Below are 21,943 nucleotides of genomic sequence, written 5' to 3'. Positions count from 1 at the left end.
TGAAAGACGCACTTTGTGCGACGTAAACGGACTCCAGACTCTGAAAAGGGTCGAAGGACAGCCTCCAAATTTTCCAAATGTTCTTCCTCCGACGTCCCTGTAATCAAAATGGCGTCAAAGTAGACAGCGACACGTGGTAATCCTCTCAAGATGCCCTCCATGACACGTTGAACAATAGCGCAGGCAGAGGATACCCAAAAGGGCAACCGTGTATATTCATACCCGTCTGTATTAATAGTTACATATGGCCGGGAAGCAGGGTCCAGCTCCAACTGTAGGTAGGCGTGACTCATATCTAATTTCATGAACGAGAGTCCGCCTGCAAGCTTCGCGTACAGATCCTCTGTGCGAGGCATTGGATATCGGTCGAGCCGGGAAGCCGTATTCACTGTAAGTTTATAGTCGCCCCTCAAACTAACTGTGGCATTTGGCTTCATTACAGGTACAATTGGTGCTACCCAGTCAGTGAAACGGACGGACCTGATAATACCCAAGGTCTCCAAATGAGTGAGCTCCCTTCTACCTTCACGAGCAAAGCGGAAGGCACCGGGCGCGCCCGAAAATAGCGCTGCTTGGCTCCTGGTTTGACTTGGATACTGGCTACGGCCCCTTTTATTTTCCCCAAACCGGGCTGGAATACATCTGGGTACCGTCTTAGCACCTCAGTCAACCCTCCAGAACCTGTTTGGAGGATGTGCTGCCACTGCAGCCGCAAATGGCGTAACCAGTCTCGACCCAACAGGCTGGGCCCATGCCACGCACCACGATAAGTGGGAAACGCCCCCCCTGGCGTCCATAAACAAGAGGGCTCATCGTAGTTCCTGCAATGTCCAATGGTTCCCCCGTGTAGGGGGGCAATCTGGCCTGTGTGTCGGTTAATGTAAGGGTCTGTATACCCTGCTTGATGCGATCGAATGTCCTCTGGGCGATCACGGAGATCGCTGCGCCAGTATCCAACTCCATCTCAAACGGCTGGCCATTGACCCGTACTGTCATCTTAATGGGGGCCACACGGGGAGCTGCCACACAATGCAGCTGCAGGCAGTCGTCCTCCGTTTCCACGTCCTCGGGAATAGTCGCCGCAGGTTCATCCAAATGGAAGGTACGGCCCCTGGGCTGGCCCCAGTTTCTGTCGGAACGATGTCGCCTCTGGCGCCCCCAGGGCCAGCGTCCGCGATGGGTTCGGCGCCCACAAGTCCGACACGGACATGGCTCCTCATCCATTGGTTCTGGAGAAGGCTCCCTTCGGGGAGGAACGTCCGACGGCCACTGGCGTCGATCCGGATGTCGCCTTGCCCAAGGTACCGCAGGGGTATGGGAGATGCTTTTGGACGGAAGGGGTTGCGCCTCCATTCCCTGTAGCTACTGCATTCCCCGTTCTGCGCTCTCTCTTGAGACAATACTATTTGAATGGTCTGTTGAAAAGTCAATGTTGGCCCAGCTCACAATGTTTTCTGGGTGGCCGCATTGTTAATACCGCAAACCAAATGGTCGCGTAACATTTCTGTCAAGGTCTCACCATAGTCACAGTACTCCGCAATCCTGCGTAGCCTGGATAGAAAGTCGGCAAGGGATTCTCCTGGGGTCCTCTCAGCAGAATTAAACCGGAAACGCTGGACTATCATGGACGGGGTTGGGTTAAAATGTTGCCCACTAAATTCACAAGTTCATCAAACGCCTTGGTGTCCGGCGCAGCTGGGTACGTAAGGCTCCTAATCACTCCAAACGTATGCGGGCCGCAGGCGGTGAGCAAAATGACCACCTGGCGCTCGTTTTCGGTGATGTTATTTGCCCGGAAATAGTGATGCATCCGTTGTGCATACTGGTTCCAACTTTCCAGCACAGCATCAAAAACATCCAAACGTCCATACAGAGGCATGGTGTAACAGAAAAACAACTTCCAACCTGTATCCAACAAAAATCCAGGGAGGTGGCTGCAGCAGTGTAGACAGCTATACACTTTAACCCTCGTCGCCAGTTTTGTAAGGGCCATGAAGAATCCAGCACGAGTTGAAGGATAGAACAAAATAACATTTATTTACAATAACATATATATACAACAGCAGCAGCAACTCCCTTGCTGCTCACTCCTCTCCAGCTGGTTCCAAACTGGCCAGCTTTATTTATGCAGGGAATCTGCTAATGATTTCTCCGCCTCCCTCATTGGGGAAGCTCATACTCCCAAAGGATTGTGGGATTGCCATTAGTCCCCAGCCAGTGGTAAGCAGGCAGGTTATAACACCCACAATACTGTGACTCTCCAAGGCACAGACATCTGTACCTTTGTTGCCAGTTACCTTGCACCTTGCCACACTGGTTGCCATGCCTTGCATGACTATAAAATTAATTGTGGCTTTGAATCTCTTTGCTTCTGGCTCCTTCTGAGAATCAGCTGCAGACTTTGGTGGCATCTCACAAGCAGCTGCGCAGTCTTTTTGTCATTAAATTGTGGTCCAATCTGTTCAGCTAGCTCTGCTGCTTTCCTCCATTTTCAACTTCTTATGAAGCCAAATCTCCCTCCAGACTCTCCGCTCGGTTCTGTAGTTTCCCTCCCACCTCCCCTCATAAGCACTCTGATCTAATCTTGTCCATGAACCCTACCCAATGCTCCCTCGGCAGCATTTTCATTGGACTGCTGACCATCCAACCTCTTTCCAATCTAAATAACATTTTGAATAATTCCTTCTCGTCGTGAACTACTACCCTCCCTTTCAAAACTCCCAAAGAATGTAAACTGCAGCCTTGACCCTCTGTTCTTGCAAACTAACACCCGTCTCCCACCTCCATCCTCCCTTTCTAATATCTTTGAAAGTGTTGTTGCTTAAACATGTGCCCACCTTGCCCGGAAGTCCCTGTTTGAGTTTCTGAAATCTTGGGCGAGATTCTCCGATATCGGCGCGATGTCCGCCGACCGGCGCCAAAAACAGCGCGAATCAGTCCGGCTTTGTCGTGCGGCGCAAGCGCGGGAGCGTCAGCGGCCACTCACGGCATCCCCGCGCATGCGCAGTGGAGGGGGTCTCTTCCGCCTCCGCCATAGTGGAGACCATGGCGAAGGCGGAAGGAAAAGAGTGCCCCCACGGCACAGGCCCGCCCGCGGATCGGTGGGCCCCGATCGCGGGCCAGGCCACCGTGGGGGCACCCCCTGGGGCCAGATCGCCCCGCGCTGACCCCGGAGCCCGCACGCGCCGCCTTGTCCCGCCGGTAAGAGAGGTGGTTTGATTCTCGCCGGCGGGACAGGCATTCCAGCAGCGGGACTTCGGCCCATCGCGGGCCGGAGAATCGCCAGGGGGGCCCCCGCCAACCGGCGCGGCGCGATTCCCACCCCTGTCGAATATCCGGGGCCGGAGAATTTGGCAACCGGCGGGGGCAGGATTCACGCCAGCCCCCGGCGATTCTCCGACCCGGCGGGGGGGGTCGAAGAATCCCGCCCCAGATTTTTGCCCATGCCGCAGTGCAGAAACAGGCTTAACCAAAATCACAAGAAACATCCTCTATGACTATGATGCTTCACCCTTCATCATCTTGTCCGCAGTCTTTAAAACTGCCCTGTTCCAACATTTCTTTTCTGGTCTCCATCTCAGTGAGGCTGCCCTGAGTTTCACCCTTACCTATCTGATCTTAACCAAATTAGCTTCAGCAATTATTTATGTTCCTGTCCCCACACAGGAGTGCCCACAGGAGTGCCCTAAGGACTTTTCTTCTACCACATCTACATGTTGCCTCTTGGTGTGCACAGATATGGCACCAGCTTCCAGTGCACACTGATGATGCTAAGCTTCATTTCTTCGTAGGGTTGCTTTTGTGAGGACCACGAAGAATCCAGCACGAGTTTTAAGGATACAAAGTAATAACATTTATTTACAATAACATATATATATATAACAGCAGCAGCAACTTCCCTTGCTGCACACTTCTTCCTGCTGGTTCCAAACTGGCCAGCTTTATTTATACTTGGAGTTTACTAATGGTTTCTCCACCCCCCCTCATTGGGGAAGCTCATACTCCCACAGGATTGTGGGATTGTCATTAGTCCCCAGCCAATGGTAAGCAGGCAGATTATAACATCCCTCCCCCCCCCCTCCCCAAAGTCCAAGGAATCCACCGAAGACCCTGGCGAAGGAGGGCGTTGGACTCGTTTTGCCGCAGGCCGGACACTATTTGCACGCGGCGCTGGATCAGGCGACATGTAACGAGACGGAGACCGGCGCTTCCGTGATGAACGGCGTAAAGGTTGTACATCCATGGCCCGTGGACCCGAGGATTCCCCCTCTGATGCGTCCTGTGTCTCCATCTCAGAGTCAGAGTCTGCTGCCTCCATCATGTCAGCGTCTCTATCTCCATTCGGTTCTGTAACAACCTGCGCATGCTTTGAGTGAGGCACCAGTGGAAGATTGTGAGGACTACCCTCCCTTGTCTCTGGTCTCTGCGGCTGTAGAAATGAGCTCCGGGGGCGGGGAATCTTTGGAGGGGGTAGTCTTCTGGACCGAACGTGGTCTACATGTTTGCGTTGGAGACGACCCTGGGCTTGCACCTGGTAAGATATAGGGCCCGTTTGGCGAAAGATTACGCCAGGAACCCACTGGGCACCACCAGCAAAATTCCGAACGAACACTGGGTCACCGGGCGCAAACTGCCGAATCGGCCGATGCCGAGAAAATCCCTGTCACTGCCGTTCTAGTGTGCGGCGTGCTTTTGCGCCAATGTCCGGGAAAACCATACTAAGGCGGGTGCGAAGTCTCCGGCCCATTAGGAGTTCTGCAGGAGCTACCCCAGTCACCTCATGGGGGGTGGTCCTATACGTAAACAAAAAGCGATCCAGTCTCGTATCCATTGATCCGGAAGAGTGCTTCTTTAGGCCTCTATTGAATGTCTGCACTGCGCGTTCTGCCAACCCATTTGAAGCCGGGTGGTAAGGGGCAGTGCGGATATGGCGTATGCCGTTCATCTTCATAAACCTCGCAAACTCCTCACTCGTGAATCGAGTGCCGTTATCCGTGACCAGCACCTCGGGGAGGCCATGCGTACTAAAAGACAAACGCATCTTTTCAATTGTTGTGCAGGACGTTGTCCTCTGCATCTTATGCACCTCTAGCCATTTAGACTGGGCATTGATTAATAGAAGGAACATGGATCCTTGAAAAGGGCCTGCGAAATCTGCATGCAAGCGTGCCCAAGGCCGCCTTGGCCATTCCCAGTGATGTAGCCGGCGGAAGCTCCTGATGCTCCTGACAAATGGAGCAGTTTTGGGCCACCTTCTCAATGTCGGCGTCGAGGCCTGGCCACCAGACATAACTCCGGGCCAACATTTTCATTTTGGTCACACCTGGATGCCCATTGTGCAAGTCTCTTAGTATCAGCTCCTGGCCAATTCCCGGGACAATCACACGCGTCCCCCACAAGAGGATGCCGTCTTCCACGCTGAATTCTGACAGCTTGGAGGAAAATGCCCGCAACACACCTGGGAGCTGTCTATGCTGCCCACCATACAGGACTATGTGCTGAACCTTTGACAGGACTGGCTCCGTCTGGGTCCACTCACGGATCTGTGATGCCGTGACAGGCAAGGTGTCCATAAAATTTAGGGTTGCAACCACCTCACCGGTCGTGGGGGTCGACATGGGGCCGGTCGATAAAGGCAATCGGCTCAGTGCGTCGGCATTTGCTATCTGCGTTCCTGGTTTGTGCTCCAGAGAATACTCGTATGCAGCAAGCAACAAAGCCCAGCGCTGGATCTGTATGGAAGCAATGGGCGGTATTGGCTTATCCTCTCTGAAAAGTCCCAGCAGAGGCTTATGATCAGTCACGATAGTGAAATGGCAGCCATACACATATTGGTGGAAGCGTTTCGCCGCAAAAACCACTGACAGGCCCTCCTTCTCGATCTGCGCGTACTTTTTCTCCGCTGCAGTCAATGTGCGGGAGGCAAAAGCTATCGGTCGCTCGGCCCCGTTCTCCATCTTGTGGGACAGGACGGCACCAATACCATACGGGGATGCATCACATGTGACGAGCAAAGGCTTTCCAGGATCATAGTGGGTTAGTGACCCAGACGACGACAATTGTTGCTTTACCCGCCGGAAAGCGGTTTCTTGCGGCTGACCCCAAACCCAGGTGTGATTTGTCTTTAGCAGAAGGTGCCAGCGTAGTTGCCAGATTGGGGAGGAACTTCCCGTAATAGATTACGAGACCGAGAAAAGAACAAAGATGCGAAGTGTCAGTCAGGGCGGGGGCCTGTTGAATCGCATGCACCTTCTCTGCGACGGGGTGCAAACCTTCGCGCTCCACCCGATAACCTAGGTAGACTACTTCCTTTGCCTGAAATACGCACTTTGTGCGACGTAAATGGACTCCAGCCTCCGAAAAGCGTCGAAGGACAGCCTCCAGATTTTCCAAATGTTCCTGCTCCGACGTCCCTGTAATCAAAACGTCATCTAAGTAGACAGCAACACGTTATAAACCTCTCAAAATACCCTCCATAACACGTTGCAAAATAGCGCAGGCAGAGGATACTCCAAAGGGCAACTGTGTATATTCATACAGGCCCCGGTGTGTATTCATCATTACATATGGTCGGGAGGCAGGGCCCAGCTCCAACTGCAGGTAGGCGTGAATGAGAGTCCACCTAATTTTGTGAATGAGAGTCCACCTGCAAGCTTCGCGTAGAGATCCTCTATGCGAGGCATTGGATATCAGTCGAGTCGGGAAGCCGTATTCACTATAAGTTTATAGTCGCCACACAAGCGAACTGTGGCATCTGGCTTCATTACAGGTACAATTGGTGCTGCCCAGTCAGTAAAACGGACGGGCCTGATAATACCCAAACTCTCCAAACGCGTGAGCTCCCCTTCTACCTTCTCGAGCAAGGCGTAAGGCACCGGGCGCACCCGGAAATAGCGCGGCGTGGCTCCTGGTTCGACTTGGATACGGGCTACGGCCACTTTTATTTTCCCCAAACCAGGCTGAAATACATCTGGGTATCGTCCTAGCACCTCAGTCAACCCTTCAGAAACTGTTTGGAGCATGTGCTGCCATTGCAACCGCAAATGGCGCAACCAGTCCCGACCCAACAGGCTGAGCCCATGGCCGCGCACCACGATAAGTGGGAAACGCCCCTCCTGGCGTCCATAAACAACAGGGGTCATTGTAATTCCTGCAATGTCCAGTGGTTCCCCCGTGTACATGGCCAACCTGGCCTGTGAGTCGGTTAATGTAAAGGTCTGTACACCCTGCTTGATGCGGTCGAATGTCCTCTGGGCGATCACGGAGACCGCTGCGCCAGTGTCCAACTCCATCTCAAGCGGGTGACCATTGACCTGTACTGTCACCTTAATGGGGACCACACGGGGAGCTGACACACAATGCAGCTGCAGGCAGTCGTCCTCTGTCTCCACGTCCTCAGGAGTAGTCGCCGCAGGTTCATCCACATGAAAGGTACGGCCCCTGGGCTGATCCCAGTTTCGGTCAGAACGACGGCACCTCTGGCGCCCCCAGGACCGGCGTCCGCGACGGGGTCGGCGCCTACAAGTCTGACCCGGACATGACTCCTCATTCATTGGTTCTGGAGAAGGCTCCCTTCGGGGAGGAATGTCCGACGGCCACTGGCATCGGTCCGGACGTCGCCTCACCCAAGGTACCGCAGGAGTGCAGGGGGACGTTTTTGGATGGAAGGGGTTGCGCCCCAAGGCATGCACTTCCATTCCCTGTAGCTCCTGCACTCCTCGTTCTGCGCTCTCTCGGGACAATACTATTTGAATGGCCTGTTGAAAAGTCAATGTTGGCTCAGCTAATAACTTTCTCTGGGTGGCCGCATTGTTAATACCGCAAACCAAATGGTCGCGTAACATTTCTGACAAGGTCTCACCATAGTCACAGTACTCCGCAACCCTGCGTAGCCTGGATAGAAAATCGGCAAGGGATTCTCCAGGGGTCCTCTCAGCGGTATTAAACCAGTAACGCTGGACTATCGTGGACGGGGTTGGGTTAAAATGTTGCCCCACTGTATTCACAAGTTCATCAAACGTTTTGGTGTCCGGCGCAGCTGGGTACGTAAGGCTCCTAATCACCCCAAACGTATGCGGGCCGCAGGCGGTGAGCAATATGACCACCTGCCGCTCATTTTCGGTGATATTGTTTGCCCGGAAATAGTAACGTATCCGTTGTGCATACTGGTTCCAGCTTTCCAGCGCAGCATGAAAAACATCCAAACATCCGTACAGAGGCATGGTATAATAGAAAACAACTTCCAACCTGTATCCAACAAAAATCCAGGGAGGTGGCTTCAGCAGTGTAGACAGCTATTCACTTTAACCCTCGTCGCCAGTTTCGTGAGGGCCACGAAGAATCCAGCACGAGTTTTAAGGATACAAAGTAATAACATTTATTTACAATAACATATATATATATAACAGCGGCAGCAACTTTCCTTGCTGCACACTCCTTCCTGCTGGTTCCAAACTGGCCAGCTTTATTTATACTTGGAGTTTACTAATGGTTTCTCCGCCCCCTCATTGGGGAAGCTCATACTCCCACAGGATTGTGGGATTGTCATTAGTCCCCAGCCAATGGTAAGCAGGCAGGTTATAACAGTTGCCAATCTTCCAGGATTTGAAGTTCAATTTCCAGGACACAGCTGTGTGCAATCCTGGAGAAAAATCATCAGGTCCCTTGAAAATATTTTTTATGTCATCCTCTTTGAACATTCCTCGTTACCTGATATAAAAATAATGAAAATTGTGAAGAAAAGGTTGTTGGGCTGACAAATTGAAAATTGCGAAGAAAAAGTTATTTGTCTGACAAGAATCATTCAATTGGGCAAGGACATGTTTTGCTTTCCATTTGGTGCAAGAAGGCAGTGTGTCATAAGAATGGATGTGTTGGCCAACTAATGGCTTGGACGTGGGGGCAATTCATGGGACAAATCCTCCAGAAATGCATTTAATCACAGTTGTCAACCCTATTTCTTCATCATTTGTCACAATCCCTCCATTGTCGCTATGTTGTCAAACTGCTTGTCCCAGTCTGGGATGAATCTCAACTTTCTTCAGTTAAATATTGGAAGATTAAAGCCATCAACTTTGTTCCCCCACCACATATTCTAAACATTCGCCACCAGTTAATTCTCCCTTTCTGGACTCAGATTTAACTTTAATCACACTGTTTACAATCTCAGCATCTGGTGTCCTGTTCATGTTGAGTTTTAAGCTCGAGATGCTCTCCATCACAATGACTATCCACATGCACCTCCATTCCACTGCCTCAGTTTTATTAGGCTAAAGATTCATAAATGCAAGTTGTTCTTGTCCTTGCTCACCTATATTTGCTGCTTGTCCTTCAAATTTAAAGTTCTCATCATTATCTTTAAATCCCCTTATAGTGTTGCCATTCCCTTCCTTTGTAATCACCTCTGTCTACACCTTCCCTCAAACTTGTCATTGCTCTGATGGTGATGTATGTGTACCTCTCTTTGTTTCACCGTGCTGTTGGCAGGCATTCTTTCAATCAATTAGCCCCAGGCTCTGGAATTCTCTCTCTGAGCTCTGCAATGTCCTGTCCTTCTTTGAGAATCTTCTTGAAACCTACTTTTTCAATTAACCTTTTGGTCACTCCTAATAGAACATAAACATAGAACATACAGTGCCAGTCGGCCCATCGAGTCTGCACTGACCCACTTAAGCACTCACTTCCACCCTATCCCCGTAACCCAATAACCCCTCCTAACCTTTTGGTCACTGAGAGCAATTTATCATGGCCAATCCACCTAACTTGCACGTCTTTTGACTGTGGGAGGAAACCGGAGCACCCAGAGAAAACCCACACAGACACGGGGAGAACGTGCAGACTCCGCACAGACAGTGACCCAGCGGGGAATCGAACCTGGGACCCTTGCGCTGTGAAGCCACAGTGCTATCCACTTGTGCTACCATGCTGCCCAGTTATATATTTTTTGTTGCTTGCTGTCCATTTCTTCAATCATACATCCAACAGTGCTTCATGGATGTTTTTTTTTTAAGTTAATAGATTATTTAATCCCAAATTATTGTAGTAAGATTAGTTGTAACATTGTAAACTTTCAAAGGATGGTTTCATTCATTACAAGATATGTATTTTCTAGTCTGTCACTGTGTTTTGCAGGTTTTTATTGATACTATACCCAGTGTCATGTTTTTCTCAACGATGAAACGAGTAACCAAGGAGAAGCCAGAGAAAAGGATATTTACTGAGGACATTGATATCTCTGACATTTCTGGAAAACAAGCATCAGGAAACATTATTTTCCAAACACCTCTAACGAAAAATCCAGATGTCAAAAGTGCGATTGAGGGAATCAAGTATATTGCAGAGCACATGAAGTCTGATCAGGAATCAAACAATGTAGGCATTTTACATTCATTATTTACATTTTTAATTTATATTTACAATAATTGAATACTCTTTATCCAGTCCTAAAATTTTGCAATATGCTAAAATTTGAAACGATTCTGAACATTGGCTTTTGCAAAGTATTTGAACTAATCAGACCTCCACCCCTGCCACAGCACTGAAACAGCCCCAGTGAAGGTCACAAATGAAATCCTAAGTGAGCATGATGCACTATTCCTCATCCTTTTTGAGCTGCCTGCAAACTATGACATGGTTGACTTCACCATCCTCCTCCAATGCCTCTCTTCTGTTGTCCAGATTAATGAACTGCAATTGGCTTCTTTGATTCTTATATTCCAGCCATAGACATAGAATCTCTTCTGATGGCTTCTCTTTCCTGTCCCAAACCTTTACTTCTGGAGTCTCTCACAGATCCATGCTTCGGCTCATCCTATTTATCATTATATGACGTTCCTTGGCGATGTCATTGAAAACATCATGGCAGCTTCCACATGTATCCTAACGACTCACAGGTCTACCTCACCTCCATTTTTCTTAACCCATCCACTACCTCTTTGCTGTCAGGTGTGTGTCCAATACCAAGCACTGGATAAGCCAAAGTCTACGACAATAAATGTTAGAAGATCAAAGTTGTCCTCGACTACAGTCTCCAATCCAAACATTCTTTGTCCATCCCATCTCTGACCACTGTCTTTGACTGTTCACAACCTCAAAATCTTTTTGACCCTAAACTGAGGTTAATCCCACATATCTTCATCACTAAAACCACCTACACCACTTCTGTAACATTATCTTTCCCTTCCCCTGCCTGAACCATCTACTGCTGACACCTTCACCTATGCTTTTGTTATCTCCAGGCTCTAAAGCTCCACTGGTCTCCCGGTCAGCCTCCCATCTGCCATCCTCCAAAATTGGATTTCCCATAACCTAACTCATGCAAAGTTCAAAGTCCCGTTCATCCATTATGCATGTATTAATTAATCTTTATTATTTCCCAGTTCCTGAGCACCTAGATTTAAAACTTCTCATCCCTCCATGACCTTGCTTCTTCATATCTCTGTAGTCCCTTCCAGTCCTAGAGCACTGGTGTATCCTGATTGTCTTTGCCAAACCAGCCAAGCTCTAGACCTGTATAGACCCTAAGCTCTGGAATTCTCTCCCTAAAGCCTTCCTAAGGTCTCCTTCCTTGGATCAGTGCCTTTATTTTTGTTTGAAAATGCTCCTGTGAAGGGCCTTGGCATGTTTGACATATTTTAAAGATGCTAAATAAATGTAAGTCATTGTTGTTTGTATCTTATGCCTTTTCTGGCACAGTAATCCCCAAGAAATAAAATGTAGCTGCCATTATATTTAGCTTCATCAAATAATTTGTTTTGTTCAATGGAGTTCAAAATTTTCAATTGCATTAATAGTGATGGAAATTGTGGGAAATAAATCAGCTCTTGAAATTCTCAATATAGCTGCAGATTGATAATATTTATTTACTTTTTATTTCAATATCAGGCTGCAGACGAATGGAAGTATGTTGCAATGGTGATTGATCACATTCTGTTGGGCGTCTTCATGCTGGTTTGTATTATTGGTACCCTTAGTGTCTTTGCTGGCCGTCTCATTGAACTCAATCAGCAGGGGTGAATCTTTTTAATGAATGGACAATATATTACTAGAAATGGGCATTGCTCCACAAAAAAGTTTAACAGGCTTACTATTGTAATAATAGTCTGTTGTACAAAATACACTGTTTTATTTGCTTAATTGATTGTATTACATATAGGGAAGTAGAATATGTCAAAACTTAAACCATATTAGTAAAGAATATTGATACAAAAGCAGTTGAAGCATGAAAATAGGACATCATATAAAAATTTAAAACTTTGCGAAGTATTAGATTTGAAGTAATTTGCAATTTGATTGAGACATAATGTAGAAAATTAACAGTGATCCGATCCATGCTTTTATATCAAAAGGCTGTATTACCGTATATTTAGAAACATTGTTCTACTGTATAATTTTATGTTTGTTTTACAGATTGTTAATAAATAGATAAATGGTGCTGAATTAAAACTACATTTTGTATTTATGATTCAATTTAATGCAGATACAGCTGAACTATTTGAAGATCAATTTCACTTTATCAGAGAACAAAGTGATCGTAAAAAGGAATTGAAAATAGATTTTTGAAAAGGTCATTGAGCATATGACCCGAGGATAACTTAAGATTTCCCTAGAAATCTTCACAATCGCAAACCTTTATTTATTAAAATTTCTATTGATATTGTGTCTGCACTGTAAATTCTATGATGTGTCAGCTTTCATACGAATCAGATCAGTTGGTCACATATATAAGTAAATTAGTCAGACAATTTTTAAAAACGTATTAAGAAAGCCTTCAAATACATGATTTGAATTTTACTGAAAAGAGAGACAAGTTTCCAAATCACAGTCAACTTGCCAACCAATCAGTACCCTTTTCTCCTGTACTATAAATTATTGTGATCTTTTGAAATTTGGCTATCTTGCATTTGTTCTGAAAAGTGCAAGATGAAAAGCTTAATTTACATGTTCCCCTTTTCAGCAGTATTAAAGTAAAGCATTATTTCAGCTATTCCTTTTACATTGACCACAAAAAGCATTTGGTAAAGCTGAGTATTTTTTATGCATGGAGCATAATTTTAAACGAAAGCTAGCATGATCAAATCCCACTACCAGTTTATTGACCTACCCAATTGTATTTGCCATTTGAAATAACAGGCGGCCTCCTCCTGAGTGGAATAGGTACCAATAACCCCCTGGTCTGAAATTAACGGGGTTGTTTGCACATACTTGACTTTAAATGAATATCATATCAGGGTTCCCAATTGGAGTCCGTGATGGGTCTCCCTGGAGCCCGCAGCCACTGCATGACCAATAAACGCCAATTTGAGCACCCAAAATTTAAGAAGAATTAGAGAAATAAAATGAGCCAATCAGAGCAAAACCTCTTGGAGCATTGGATGCTAATAAGCTGTGGGCATGTGTGAGAATAAGAGAGAGAGATGTGACGTGTGTGAGGGAGAGGCGTGTGTCCGATATTAGAATCAGCTTTAATGGTCATCATTAGACTTTTAACTCCAGATTTTTCTTATTGATTTCAACTTCCACCAACTGCCCTGGTGGGATTCAATCCCAGGTACCCAGAGCATTACCCTGGGTCTCTGGATTACTAGACCAGTTACACTACCACTACGCCACTGACTGTCTGTCTATCTGTCTCGCTCTCTCTCCACATGATCCAGGGGTGGCATGATGGACTCGCAAGTGCTGGTACACCAACTCCAGAGCCCCCGGGCTCATTGCCCGGGATTGAAGATGGCTAAGCGCCTCCTTGGATCCTTGCAGCAGTCATTCCACCAGCTTTACATTTTTTAAAAGGTGTACTAATTGGCGCCCATGTGACCACTTGCTGGGGAGGCAGTTACATCACAGAAGGCCATTGGATAGGGAGTCGGTCTCGTTAATAGTATGGAGATTGGCCTTATGTGGTGATTTTTGTTTTCTCGCTATGCCTCGTCGGTATCCTGATTTTGTCAACAGGAGCAGGCCGGTTAGATCGCAAACTGATCAGCGCCTGCCCTGGTTCTTGATTTTGACCTCTCCCATGATCTAATGGCCACATTGAGCTCAAGCGTGATGTGGCAGTAAAATCGTGCCCAAGAGCTTCTTCCTTGTCTGGTGATAGGTTATGACTGACAAGACTAGTCCTGAGAGTGTTCTTTCACTGCTTTGGAGGTGATTTCCTAGATTATGGAGGTCCTTAGACTGTTGCCTTGGATCTATTTGACTTTGATATCCATTTCCACTGCTGATCCCGTCTCCAGAGCCATACCACAAACTTCACCATGTGACAACCCACAACCTGGTTTGGAGGCCCCACTGTGGTATCTATATCATGGAATGAAAGAGTACCTAGAGTGCAGAAGGAAACCATTCAGCCCATTGAGTCTCCACTGACCCTCCGAAAGAGCACCACCCACCCACCCCCGGTCTCACTCCTCACCCCATCCTATCCCTGTAACCCCACCTAACCTTTGGACACTAGCATGGCCAATCTACCTGCACATCATTGGACTGTGGGAGGAAACCGGTGCACTCGGTGGAAGCCCACGCACACACGAGGAGAATATGCGAACTTCACACAGTCACCCAAGGCCAGAATCAAACCCGGGTCCCTGCTGCTGTGTGGCAGCAGTGCTAACCACTGTGCTGCCCTGAGCTAATGGAGCTATCTGAGCTAATGGAGAGTTTACAAGTCATATGACAGTGCTTCCTTTGAATGTGTGACCTCGTTTGATGAGCCTACATCTTCATTTCGCCTATCTGCAGGGAACAATATATTTCTGTGGGCCCTTAATGATCTGCAAGGGTGCCTCAAAGATTCAGGGAACAGCCTTCCTTCTCTGAGACTCCATCAATCCAGTTGATGTCTCTCAGTTGGCAATTATGGACTCTGTAGAACCCAAACGGGGGAGATAACAGGAAAGCAGGATAGAGTAGAAATGAACAACAGGTTTAATATGGTATACACTAAATAACAAAACTATAAATCCTGCCTCCAATTACCGAGAAAGTTCATACTCAGCTGTGCAAGGGGGGGGGGGGAAGACGTATGAAACACAATCCCTGGCACCCAAAGGAGTCGTAACTGACTCCTTCAATTTTATCCTTTCCTGGGGTCCCTTTTCAATATTGAGGCTTTAACAGTCAAGTATGGATCCTGCCTGCTTGCTCCACTTGGTCAGGAAACCCAGTGGCAGAATGTTAATACCATGGTTCAATTAACGAACCTGCTCCATGAACTTTCTAGTACCAACAGCAACCCCTGCCCCCCTGCATCCTCCACACACACACACCTCAATGCTGTGAGCAGATCCAAAAGTTAAAATTCAGACTCTGGCTGTGACTCCCAGCTGTCTCTGATCATGCTTTGGGTCACTAGTACATTCAGAGATGTGTGTCAGGTCAAAAAGGACATATTAGAGCTTCTAGCCCAACCATGCTGGCTGGTTGAGAGAGAAGCACTCACCCCCTCCAATAGGAGCCAAAGCTTTAGTAAGGCAACTGTTCCATTTCAGATTGATTATCTTTACTTGGACAACATCAAGGACCTTTTCTGGGGTATAAGTGCATTCACACCAGACTTCAGTTCATATGAATTCTGTTGAGACCTTTTACAGACGTAATAGGTGAATTTCCTTGAGTTGGGCTAGGAAAGTAGGAATGTGAGCAGAAATGTCTGCCCATTGTCCACTCCCTGCAATTGGAAAAAGATTAGAGTTAAAAAATTGGGCAAAATTCAGAAACAGTCTGGTTCCATCTGTTTTCCAGCCTCTTGAATTCATTTGTATTTTGACCGGAATAAAAACTTTGGGCACTTTGGGCGTGATTCTCTGCCGGCGTGATTCTCCATTTTGCTGGCACCCAGGGGTTTCCCGATGGTGTGGGGCTGCCCCACAATGGGAAGCCCCATTGACCAGCCAGCGTAACGGAGAATCCCGCCAGCGCGTTGGGGCAGAATTGTGGCGCGGCGGGGCGTAGAATCCAGCCCTTAGTCTATCCAAAGTGACCAGACAATAGTTCTTCCTAAATGAAGCCACAAGAACATATTACTATGAAATAGTGTTGCAACCCTATAATTTTTTTCAAACATTTGCTCTCAGTATTTGAGTCTACTTTAAAAAGTACACAACTGAGTCAGTGTGAATATGAAATGGGTATAAATTCAACATTGCAGGAACATGAATGAAACATAAAATTTCATTTGATGTAGCTCATCTTTTTAATGATTAACTTTCTACTATTTTGTTGAAGAACTGAGAGTGATACCGTTATTGAACTAAAAGGAATAACTGAACTTGACTATGAAGAAGCTTAAATAACAATAGTGGAGATCAGTCATACATCCAAGGATAATTCCACAACTGCATATGATAATTCAATACTCTTACATTGTTGGAGATCAGTGGCGATTGCATATCCAAATCCTTCAGTCATGGTGTTTGCAGCTCAAAATATTCAGAAGAGAAAAAACAGGTAGCAACTTCACTCTACTCTCTCACGTACTCTCTCGTGTCTTCCATCTCCAATTAACAGAATCGCAGAAATAAAAAAAGGTAAAAACAACAGAGTGACAACACAAACTGCAATATAATAATCTTTATTGGCACAAGTAGGCTTACATTAACACTGCAATGAAGTTACTGTGAAAAGCCCCTCCACCCATGCATTCCACACTCCAGCGCCTATTCGGGTACTTTGAGGGAGAATTCAGAATGTCCAATTCATCTAACAAGTATGTCTTTCGGGAATTGTGGGAGAAAACCGGAGCACCTGGAGTAAATCCATGCAGACACAGGGAGAACGTGCAGACTCCGCACAGACAGTGACCCAAGCCGGGAATCAAACCTGGGACCTTGGCGCTGTGAAGCAACAGTGCTAACCACTGTGTTACTATAAGTTTGCACCCAATCCTGCCCTTCCTTGAGCCAGGTCTCTGTTATCGCACAACATTATAATTCCACGAGGCAATCTATGCCTGTAACTCACCAATCCTACTTACTATACTCCGTGCATTCACATCCAAGCAGTGTAACCTTGATTTAGTCGTCATTAATTTCTTCCTAACTCCAACTCCGTCCTTCAGCTTAATATTCTCTGAGGTATCCCTCAGGTTTCCAGACTCCTGACCAGCTAGTTTAAATCCTCTCCAACAGCATTAGCAAATCTCCCTGTGAGGATATTACTCCCGGTCCTGTTAAGGTGTAACTTGTCCAGCTTTTACAGGTTCCACCTGTCCCAGAAACTGTCCCAATGCCTCAGAAATATGATGCCCTTCTGACTATACCAATTCTTTACCCATGTGTTCAATCGCTCAATCCTCATATTCCCATGCTCACTGGCAAGTGGCACTGGAGCAATCCTGAGATCACTGCTCTAGACGTCCTGCTTTTTAATGTCCTTACTAACTCCCTAAAAATGCCTGCCCGATCCCCAACAGTAATGTAAAAGGTAAAGTCACCATCGTCCCAGATGACCATAAACTGCTTATCCCTGCGAGGGGGAGAGCTGACTGGTGGTGATTTAACCTGAGGATCACCACATCTTAGACAAGGGGCATGGGTGAGAAGGCATGGCCTTCATGAATAACCTCAGCCGGTACGGGAATTGAACCATGTGGTTGGCATCAATCTGCATCACAAACCAGTTGTCTAGCCAACTGTGGTGGCAGATGTCTTGCCCCCGAGCAAAGTGAGTGGAGGAGCGGGGGAATTGGAAAAGCAATGTAGAAGGAAGGAAGGGGCACAGGAGAGATGGGGCACTGTGAGTGAGCAGGTGCCAGTGGAACAGAAACTCCTGTGGAGTTGGAGGGTGGAAGGATAGGGATGCAAACTCTTCAGCCCGGGAGAAGCCCAGCAAATGCAGTCCAGTTCTCCAAGTCCCGTTCTCTGGGACACGCTCACTGATGGAAAGGGAAGAAGGAAAGGAGCCTCCCTCCTTACTGAGAAGCAGTTATTGGGTGGGAGGGGCCAGGAAGGGTCTTCAGCCCAAGAGAGGCCCAGAGAAATGTCACCAACCTTCCTCTCCCATGGTGTTGCTTAAGTCGAAGCTCCCTGCCTCGCTTTTTCCAAAGGCAGGGAAGCCTCCAGCCTGCAGGCCCTAGGCCTCTGTAGATTGTAAATGGCAGTTCCAGCTTCTGCCTCCTCCCTTAGCACTGCTGTCAGCAGGCACTCATCAACAATCGGGCAATTCTCAAATCCAGTCCCAGGGCCTCACACCTGTAGGCTCGCCCCTCTCCTTCCCTTTTCTCTCTCCTAAGCAGCAATTGTAGAAAAGGAAGGCAATCAACAGCAAGCAAACAAACTCTTAGCAACAGCAGCCTCCTCGCATTTGCAGCCACCAGCAGACGCAAGCAGCAAATGCAACCTGCAGCTGTGAAGTGTTCTCACAACTAGCAAGGTCAATTCCTTATTAACATGTATGGAAAATTGGAGAAAATGTGGCCAGCCGTTAACTAACATTACCTGAGCTTCAGCCCTTCCCGACTATGGGCTCACTGCTCAATTTGGAGCTTATGTGCACTATTGTGAGCCCCACCCTTTAAAATTAGAACCCAGAGTGGACTAATTAACTGAATTGTTGCTCAGGAATATGGCATTGCAAGTCTGGCCCATTTACTTACAAAAGAGAAAAAAGCAAATTACTGCGGATGCTGTAATCTGAATCCAAAGAGAAAATGCTGGAAAATCTCAGCAGGTCTGGCAGCATCTGTAGGGAGAGAAAAGAACTAACGTTTCATTCCAGATGACCCTTTGTCAAAGTTGACAAAGGGTCATCTGGACTCATCTGGACAAACATTGGCTCTTTTCTCTCTCTACAGATGCTGCCAGACCTGCTGAGATTTTCCAGAATTTTCTCTTTGCTTACAAACGGGAATACCACTGTGGAATAAGGAGTAGCAATCCTGTTCCATCTGACTCCACAAGAATGATTCTGAATTAAAAAGATGAAAAACATACCTTTTGTTGGGTTGTGGTGGTAAATTAAGAATCCTGAGCAGAGTACACTTGGTTCCTGCATGATGCGCAATCAATTACTCTTGAGACAAGGTGAGTCATAACTAATAGGTTTTAATCTGCTAGAACTGTTCCCCAGCAGCTTTGATACAGAAAGTGAAGGCTGCTGGGACGGCATCGGTTCTTATACTCTGCCTCTCAGGGCGGAGCTATGTACATCAGCCAATGGTAGACTCCTGGGTCTAGCCAATGGTCATTCACCTCGCAGGTACCGCAATACCTGGTGTTACCACACTGCACAACTCATTAGTTTCCAACTTTTGTTTGTCCTCCATTGTCCAAACCATTGTTTGTCCTCCAATTTATGTATTTAAGGGCCATAACTTTTGTTTTAGACAGCTGGAAAGGAAATCTGAAAAAGGGCCATCCGGTCATCTTTACAGATGTACTTTAGATGGGCAAATTTGCTCTCTGAAACTGATCCTTGTCACACCATTCTGTGTGTGGAAAATAGTTTTTCTCTCTTCGCCCCAACAAAACCGTTGATCTACTAAATCTCTTTTTAGCCTTCACGTCCTCTGTGAAAATACTCCTCATATCTCAAGTCTCTCCTCATAATTAGTTTCCCATCCCTTGAACTACCTAGTGAATCTATTCTGTACATTCACTATAGCTTAAATGCTCTTCCTATAATGGGGAATCAAGAACTCCATCCTGTTATTCTGATTGTTGTCTAACCAATGTTTTGGATAAATCCATCATTACTTAATCATTTTTTAATTATACGTCACTATTTATAAAATCCAAAATTATCTTGTCCATTTTTATTGATTTATCTACCTGGCCTCATACTTTAAAACAATTATGTATTTTAACTCCTAGGTCTGTCTGTTCAACCACATTCTTTGATGTTTTTTCATTGTGCAAATCTTTCAATTTCTTGTCTTCCCACCTCACACTGAAGTTAGTGGATTGGTGGGGCTTCAAAAACAACAAAAGAAGTCCAGAATTTCCTGTAAAGTTTCAGTGTTACTGTAACATTGGAGTGGAATGATAACCCTTTGTTTGAGGAAACTTGACTGTGACTGATTTATGTCAGTGTGAGACAGAAATATTTTAGTGCACAAACTTTCTCAATCATTTGCACCGGTCCAGAGTTATGTCTGCCGAAATCCTACCTAGTCCATTAATAAGTGCAACTTACAAAAGGTCAGAAATGTGATCTTACTGCCTTATCACCAGCTCTGAATCAATAACTTGCTTCAAAAATATGAGACACAACAGGAGCTGTCCTCTGATGCTTTATAGCACTGGTTTAGCATTTTTCAAAATTTTATCTGGCAGAGACCTCAATGTATGTTTCTATATCTCTTGCATATGATCAGATTCTGTTGTATTATCGCGTTGTGCTTTATGTGTGGAAGTGATGATTTGCTGGTTTCAAGCTTTTTATTTTCACAATATCAGTGATAAAATGAGTCTTACAGAAGATTGATAGGAAATTCCCCATTGCCATCAGTAGGTTTGACTTAGAAACTGATGTAATTTTTGGAATTGTATGCGGTTGAGGAAACTCCATGCCAACCATGACTGCCCTCATCATTTATTCCCTGTGAAAAAGTTGCAAAATAACTACCGTGGGTCAGGAAATTATTCAAGCATTCACCTACCAGTAACTGGGTGTACAAATGCAAATCACTCCTATTTTAAATCATGTAATTTCTCCTTATTTTAATCCCGATTAGAAATTTCATGATACACGTTTATAATAAGTCTTACAACACCAGGCTAAAGTCCAACAGGTTTATTTGGAATCACTAGCTTTCAGAGCGCAGCTCCTTCATCAGGCGAGATCTTCACTCACCTGATGAAGGAGCTATGTCGGACTTTAACCTGTTCTTTTAAGACTTCTTACTGTGACCACTCCAGTTCAACGCCGGCATCTCCACATCATCACATTAATGTAAACATGTCACGCCTGTAATGACATCATCCAGCCTGCCGTGGCGCTGAATAGCTCTGTTGAAAGGGAGGTTGTGAGCAGGGAGGTTGTGAGCAGGGCAAGTTTTTGGAAAACCAGTTACCACAATAATGCCTCTCTAACCTGGGGTTACCCCATCTCTGGATCTGTAAAGATTTAATCACCTGCTAATGCTCGCATTCCAAGCATTGTCTGGCATCTTTGAATTTGTCTATATATGTGTTTCTGGAACCCACCTCTTCATTCACCTGAGGAAGGAGCAGCGCTCCAAAAGCTAGTGGCATTGAAACAAACCTGTTGGACTTTAACCTGGTGTTGTAAGACTTTGTACTGTGCTCACCCCAGTCCAACGCCGGCATCTCCACAATAATGCAAGCATAAGGATTCAAACAGAAAACAACTGACAGGAAGTAATGCAAGCTATTAATCAGTGCCCACTGTAGTTCCTCGGGCAGCCGCCGTCACTAATTTCGCGTAAAGGCAAATAGTGTTCTGGAAAATTTTAGTTTGAGATGAATGCTGCAGGTTCTGCGGGTAAATATTGTGCGAGGGTTTTGTTGTTCCGAGTGCTTGGCCAGCCTGGGTTTGCCGGCTGCTGAAGCAGACGTGTCCTCGTGGCGAGCATTCCTGTGGTGGCGACAGACTCGCGCCCCCACAGTACACAGCTCCCTTTTTAAAAAAAACACACATCCCCAGATAAAATAAAATATAACCCTGCCCCGCCAATTTGGGGAAAAAAGGCTGGCAGGGCTGAGGAAAGTGGCTGCACGGCGGCACTTTAATGTCTTTGTTTTGCTCACAGTTTGAAGTTTTGCGTTCCGAATTAGCCAGCTGCAAACATTACATCACTGACTGGAGTCCAGGGACCCGGATCCACTCCCTTAACATTTCAGCAATGGGCTCGGCTCAAGTTTTAACAGGAAATGTCTGACCCTTCAGCTGGCCGGAAAGTGCAGACCGGCTGCCCGTGATCAGTGACCGGGCTGCTGCTGACAGGAGCCGGAGTGTGGCTGCAGACACTCACTCAGCTGGA

At 46.6% G+C, this 21,943-nt stretch overlaps 1 protein-coding gene across 1 annotated transcript in view; it reads left to right on the top strand.

Annotated features, from left to right (window-relative positions):
• chrna1 (cholinergic receptor, nicotinic, alpha 1 (muscle)) overlaps positions 1-12,447 on the top strand; it is a 56,806-nt gene extending 44,359 nt beyond the window's left edge. The window contains exons 8-9 of the mRNA XM_072476419.1: positions 10,132-10,371; positions 11,884-12,447. Coding sequence (XP_072332520.1) covers positions 10,132-10,371; positions 11,884-12,015 — 372 coding nt within the window. The 3' untranslated portion in view covers positions 12,016-12,447. The remainder of the gene's footprint in view (positions 1-10,131; positions 10,372-11,883) is intronic.
• The last annotated feature ends 9,496 nt before the right edge of the window (positions 12,448-21,943 follow it).

Source organism: Scyliorhinus torazame, chromosome 2 (genome assembly GCF_047496885.1).
Source record: "Scyliorhinus torazame isolate Kashiwa2021f chromosome 2, sScyTor2.1, whole genome shotgun sequence".
NCBI lineage: Eukaryota > Metazoa > Chordata > Chondrichthyes > Carcharhiniformes > Scyliorhinidae > Scyliorhinus > Scyliorhinus torazame.
Note: the sequence above shows the minus strand (reverse complement) of the source record. Positions and strands in the feature narration are given on the sequence as shown.